At 37.4% G+C, this 6,937-nt stretch overlaps 1 protein-coding gene across 2 annotated transcripts in view; it reads right to left on the reverse strand.

Annotated features, from left to right (window-relative positions):
* Positions 1-5,632, reverse strand: part of LOC113060128 (nuclear receptor ROR-alpha-like) — a 28,876-nt gene extending 23,244 nt beyond the window's left edge. The window contains exon 1 of one of the 2 annotated variants that reach the window (XM_026228977.1): positions 5,163-5,632. In XM_026228977.1, coding sequence (XP_026084762.1) covers positions 5,163-5,223 — 61 coding nt within the window. In that variant the 5' untranslated portion in view covers positions 5,224-5,632. The remainder of the gene's footprint in view (positions 1-5,162) is intronic. The other variant, XM_026228976.1, reaches the window with a different exon arrangement.
* Positions 5,633-6,937: the final 1,305 nt, after the last annotated feature.

Genomic DNA, 6,937 nt, shown 5'->3' on the forward strand with positions numbered 1-6,937 from the left:
ATCTTAAACATCTTAAAATGTTGTAGATTGCCCTGGCTAGTGTTGTCACAATACCAGTAAAAATCACAGTTCACTGTACCAGTTTTAGTATCATAGCAAAAACTATTGGTACTCTATTTAAAAATGTAAAAATGTATTTTAATCTGTAAATAATAATATATTAAACCAACATAATTTCATAAGTAAACACTGCTCTTAAAATCAGTTTTTATACTCAAAATTTTAATGCACAGATCTATTTTGACATCAGATTTGTTGTCCCATTCATTTCACTGTGTGATCCACTTTGTTGGTAGTAATGAAAGGACTCGTTATTGTGCAGTACTTAGTCGATGAACTCATGCTGAACAAAAAACGTCTGTTTTGATAGGTATGGAGTGGATTCCTACTAACTTAACAACTAAACTTAAACACATCTGATAAAAAAAGAAATACAATAAATAGTCAATCAATCCTGGTGACAAAACGAAATGTCTATGCAGTTGTATAGATGTTTACTTCTACTTTTGCATGTAGCACAAGTTGTGGGAATCTCCTCGACGACCTAGATGATGCAATGACCCTCATAATGCCCCAGAAAAGGCAGTGTCCACATTACGACCAGTACCCATGCAGACCGCAGGGCCCCTTCTGACTTCTCTAATGCCTCTTCCTCTGCAACCTGCATCTATGATGCATCGAAGCATCCTATGATATGAATCAGTCTACTATGAAACAAACTTCGGAACTAGCAAGGACCTTGATCAACGTTGTTTGTCACCACAGCGGACCATCATTCATTTTGTTTATCGTGCATCTTACTTAGCTGTGATGAAAAGTACAGCATTGCTGAAATATAAGCTCATCCGAAATCTGATCACTAAACAGACTGAAAAAAGTCCTATAAATATTTGAGAAAAAGATGTAGAGTGAGGAGCAGGTGCTCACTGGTGAATTCTGGGACGTTCTATGAGGAGCGACGTTTTAGTGAACAGGAGTTTTGACAATGGGGCAGCCCTTAAACACAGCTAAGTCCCTGGACAGTGAAATAAGAGGTCAACTATCCAAGTACTAACCAGGTTTAACCCTGCTTAGCTTCAGTGGGTAACCAGTCAAGAGCTGCAGGGTGTTAAGATGCTGGAAACATGAACTGTGAGCTGGCGGTAGTCCTCTGTTTTTCTTCTATAACAAGAAGTCTCTGAAGACCCCTGCTGCTATACAAGAGAGATCCACAAGTCAACAAACATCCCATAAAAACTGACCCATCCTGAGAGACTATAACTTTTAAAAAGTGCTTTGAATGTATATAAATAACTGTAAAGATACAACACAGAGCATCAAAGTTATTTCAGTTTTCAGTTGACAGCCATTGACATTATCACGAGTCTCAAGATTTGCCTCATCTATGTAGATTCAATAACCGCTATAAGGTAACACATGCCATATCGTCGTTGGGTGTTTCATTACTTTGTGGTTTCCTTTCGTCTCGCACCCATCTCTTCCTCTGTTCAGTCTTTAAAGTTCGTTCACACTCCCACCTGTATAAAATCTCCCCCGCGTTTAGTCAAATGTCACACTCTACCTTCGTAATCACCATATTCACATTTTAGTTTGGCAAGAAAGAGTGTTGCAATGTGTGTGAATCTATACGATTGGTTTGTGTGTGTGAAAACAGGTAATCTGTGTAGTGGGGTAGTGGAGGTAAAGCTTTTGGATCTCAGATTAGCCAATCGGCTTCTGGAAATAGATCAGGAATCCAAAGACACTCGCTAAACACTAATCTTTCCTTTAATCCAGATTATGTCCATTCTTACCGCACACAGAATTATTTACAGTATTTCTGGCAAGGTGATGTGAGGGTAGGTTAGAGAAAGTGAGAGAGATAGACAGAAAAAGCAAGAGAAAATGCTGAATGAGAAATGAGTTTTAGGGTTAGTAACACAGAGCCATCTAACATCAGAAGAGACTGAATGAGATTTCTGCATTCAGGAGCGGAAAATTGTGGATATGATATAAAAACTAAAGGTGGATAAACCCTCAGTAATAACATCCACACACAAGGCCTAATTTATATTGCTTATGCTCATGAAAGCGGAGTGCTTTGCTTTCTCATTAGAAGCGGCAGTTATTAAAACATTAAGAAAATGTCAGAGGACCGATAAAGTAATTATTTGATGACTCTACTGTGTAAAGAAGACAGATTCGAAAATCATGAAGGCAAAGAGATGCAGAACGCATCTGGTGATGTACAGTTCTCAGGAGGGACCACAATATTAAATACATAAAGGTTTTGAAAAGACCCAAGGATTTTACAACCTGATGCTGCAGAACATTTATAAGCTCCAAAAAAAGTTGTTTTAGTTCTTTTAGAAAATCGTGTAAGGTTGAGCATTAAAAGAATGAGTTCAACACAGGTTAAGCTTGATTTAAGCTTAGGTATAAGCTCAGTTTGTAAAAACAATCATCTCATGTACAGTACAGTAGTGCATTTGCAATGGACATCTATGGAACAGAAATGAGCTAAAAGGAATAATTCACCCCCTCCACCCCCCAAAAAAAATTCTGCCATTTATTTACCCTCATACTGATCTGAACATGTGACTTTATTTAATCTGTGGAAGACATTTTGAAGAATGCTGGTAACCATACCGTTTTGGTTCCCGTTGACTTCAACTGAATGGACAAAAAACCCACTGAGACATTTCTCTAAATATCTTCTTTGACGTATAAATGCATATTATAGATGCATAAAATGGAAGAAAGTCATGCAGGTTTGGAATGACATTATGGTGATGATGACAGAACTTTCTTTTTGTGAGAACTGTCCCTTATTTGAAGTTATTGATGCTAATTTGTAGCTTCTTCAGACCACCATATTGACTCTCCGAATCGACAATTAACAGGGTACAAGTCAAACCCTCCTGGGTCCCTATAATGGAATGTCAGATTCTGTCACAGTGCTCTCATGTTAACATATAATGTAACTAATAATTTTGAAACAATGTTTATCAATGTAATTCCAAAGTCTTGTCCTATATATTTCAATTATAAGGGAATTACATGGGCTTTCTTCAATGAAGAAAGACTTGAAACTATTGTCTTAATCCACAGACACATCTGACAGATCTTAACTTGTACTGAAACCCGGAACATTCCTTTATAGAACCCACGGGGGCTTAACCTATTCTCTGAATAAGCTGCAATAAATATCCAAAGAGCAATTTAACCAATTTAAGAACAAAAAAAAAAATGGTTCTTCATAAAAAGCTTTAAAGTAACTTTGATTTTAAAAGTGTACATTTCTATGACTGAATATACAAAGACGCGGATAAGCGCTAGCTTGTGCACAGGTGAACACAGGGATGAGATGCTAACTCAGAATGAGAAAGTTTACATGATGTACACAAGAGATCTGAGGTGCAAGTACACAGGTGCAAGTGGGAGCTCATCAAAGAACAGAAGCAGACAGAACAGAACAGAAAATGTATGTGGAGGAGTTCAAAACAGAGGGAAAGTGTGTTTAGATGATTCAGTGAGAAGAGCAGAAAGGGAGTGTCAGATGGGGAAGTGTGAGAACAGGGATAAATATGTTTGATAAAGGGCTGCATGAAGACAGAGTAAACAGTGATAAGACAAGAGGTGCGTAACAAGAGTGTATGACACAGGGTTTATATTTTCGTAAAATATTTATTATATGCATTTCTTATTGTTCTTTATGGCAAAACCTATGTTAACTGTTTGTGTAGCTTTAAAAGTTAAAAATACAACATTGAGCAAACAAATCTAGTATAATATATTAAAGTGCAACAACCTTTCATGGGATTTAGACTGAAAATGTATGTAAAAACAATGATATTGTGCCAAACTGTTTATCTGATCTTGATTCAAATAATGTTAATTAAGTCAAATGAAATAAGATACTTTCCACACAACATTTTGCCTAAGCATGTATTGCATGAAAGGGGTTAATGGTTAACACACTACATGTCTGTGTTAACTTAGTTTACACAGAAAAAGGTCACTGAACAAACTGATCTCATTGAAAGAATTTCGTAAGAGTGAAATGGCCAGAAGTTCAACTTCAGATAACCCAATACACCAGTTTCCATTTAAAGCAATACTCTTTCGGTTGAACAAGGCCCTGAAGAGACCTATTGGGTTACAAGATCCTAATAAGACACCCTTGAGGGAACTTCATTTCAGTAACTAAAGTATAGTCGTATCTCTTTGTTACCTGGTCAATGGGTATCGCTTTCCTTGACTTTTTTTTTCTCTCTCTTTTTTTATTATTTGTTTCTTCCCTCTGCTCTCGGAGAAACAAGTGGACCTTTACATTTCTGGCACAAAATTAATAATGTCCATTTATATTATGGACATTACTTTAATATAAGTTAAACATAATAAAAAAAAAAAAAAAAAAAAAAAAAAAACACCTGGCTACAGGCCTACTGTTTTTACACTTGCTTTTAAACATTTAGAGAGGACACTTTCTTAAATTCTTCTCAAAAACAGAGATTCCAAAAGGTGATTTTGGAACCATTTTAGATTCTCAAATAATAATCTAAAGAACATGTTTACACTATAACAGAACATTTTGTACAATGGCAAGATTCCATCAATGTTAAAGGTTCTAAATGAGCTCATTAATGCCAATAAAGAACCTATTTTTAAGAATGTAGCTAATTAGAATTCTTCAAACTTTACAAAGTTAATTCGTCTGAGCTGCTGAATACTAACTGACAACAGCACCGTGAAAATAATTTTTGAGGACATGGTTGAAAGTGACACTGCACGTTCAACGAGAATAGATAAGCCAGCACAACACACTCTTACGAATGCAGGCTGGATCAGAGGGAGAAGTGACAGAAGTCACAGCGTTGTGGTTTCGCTGGCTCGCGTGGCACAGGCTTGGCACAAACGCTGTGGGTTAGTGTAGGACTGCTGGCGCACAGACAGGCACTTCTGTCGCATAAAGGGTGTATTTTTAGAGTGCCTCTGGTCTCATATCTATGACTGAATGTGTGTGCGAATTTGTTCCACGTTTCACAAGTGTGTGAAACTCTCGCTCTCTCTCACTCTCTCTCTCTCTCTCTCTCTCTCTCTCACACACACACGTAATCTGAGATTATTTCTCACCAAAGCAGTATTGAGGTATGTAATGGGTTAATCAATGACACGCTTACCTCTTTTACTCTGAGTCGTGTCGTGGTTCGGGTCCGGCGATGCGGGCTCATCATCTTCCATTACTTTCCTGTCAAAACTCTCTTCGCCAACACCTCCTTACCGAATCTCTTAGTTGTGATTAGTGGTTGTATGTAAACTAAAGCAATTGAACTAAAAATTCAACTAAAAAATAAAAATTAAATTAAAAACAGAGGGGAAAAAAGACAACTGCTGACACTAACGACCAGGACGCCGCAAACGTTTTAGCAAGCACATTGCCATTTTCAATTATTCCCTAAAAGTTGTCGCGTCTGGTCACTAAACATTGAAGGATTATGTCTACACGTTCCTCCGCTTCGCTGTCGTTTTAATGTAGTAACTAGCATGCGTAATTGACATTTCAAAGGCAAAGACAAATCGTTGAACGGTCCCAGAAAGAGAGAGAAGAGAGAGAGAACGAGAGAAACGGACGGGCACTTGTTGGATAAATAGAGCGAGTGGCCTCTGGCGCGCGCAATGACTCTGTCCAGGCTCGCGCTGCGCTCGCGCTGTCCCGAGCCAGTACGGTGTTATGTCATCAATCATTATGTAATGGGCGCTGGAAGCGAGAGAGTAATGCTTTTAACCGAAGAGCAGTTTATGCGCTTTTTTGGCCAATCCACTTAGATTTTATGTGTTTATTTAAATCTATAATTACATCACACTACACTACAATACACTTTTTTTCCAGCTAAAAAATATCATGTCATTTCATATTACCTACAATAACTACCGAACTACAGAAACTTGATTCAATAATAGTAATATTTTAATGAAACTGCAATGTATCTCTGAGATGGTTCATCTTTTTTTTGTGTGTCTTTTTCAGAGAGGAGTTTCATTGGTTGCGGACACAAGGCCAATAATCCGTCAGTGCTGTGTTATGTAATGTGCCTTCAGCACTGAACTGCCACTGGATGACAGGAGACGACTATGTGAGTGTGTCCACACACTATTCAACGATTTCATATTTGTAACATTCATCATATCCTTATCCCTATATAGCCTACTATTTTATGATCATAGGTCTTGGGCATAGAAATGTACAGTCCTTCATCCAAATAGGAAAATTCTGTCATTTTATAATTCATCTGATGGCCATCGACTTCCATAGCATTTGTTCCATACTTTGGAAGTCAATGGCAGTTAAAGGCGCAATATGTAATTTTTCTGCTTTAAAATTAGCAGAAATCACTATATCTATGTTATATATATTTTTTTGTTGTGTACTTACATTATCCCGACAGTTTCCACGAACTTTCAAATCCGGAGAAAATTATAGTTTAATTAGAAGACATGCCACGTTTCTTTATTTCCATTTTGTCGCCCGTCTATGGCGTCATATAAACTTTATCTAACTTCCTGCGGAACCGCCAAATACAAAGGTGAACAGAAGCAAAGACGAGACGAAGAAGAAAAAGTAGTAGCCAGCCTTGATCGAGACTATTATATCTTATATTTATATTGTTTATATTCGTATTTATACCTCAATCAATAACTTAGTTATGGATCATGATTTTGCTTTGCCTGCACGTTTCTGTGAAGCGCAAACGTATGGATGAAATAAATTACCCGAGAAGGTTTTGGGACAAGATAAGAAACAAGACACGAGTAAATATTGGAGTTGCATTTCCAAGATAGAGTTTCGTGACAAGCTGAAACTACTACAGAGAGATGCCGAACTCGCTTCCATTCTGATAAACAGGTATGCATCCATTCAGCTAACTGTATCTATCCGTATATTTTGTGAAACGAT

This window comes from Carassius auratus, chromosome 41 (assembly GCF_003368295.1).
Source record: "Carassius auratus strain Wakin chromosome 41, ASM336829v1, whole genome shotgun sequence".
Lineage (NCBI taxonomy): Eukaryota > Metazoa > Chordata > Actinopteri > Cypriniformes > Cyprinidae > Carassius > Carassius auratus.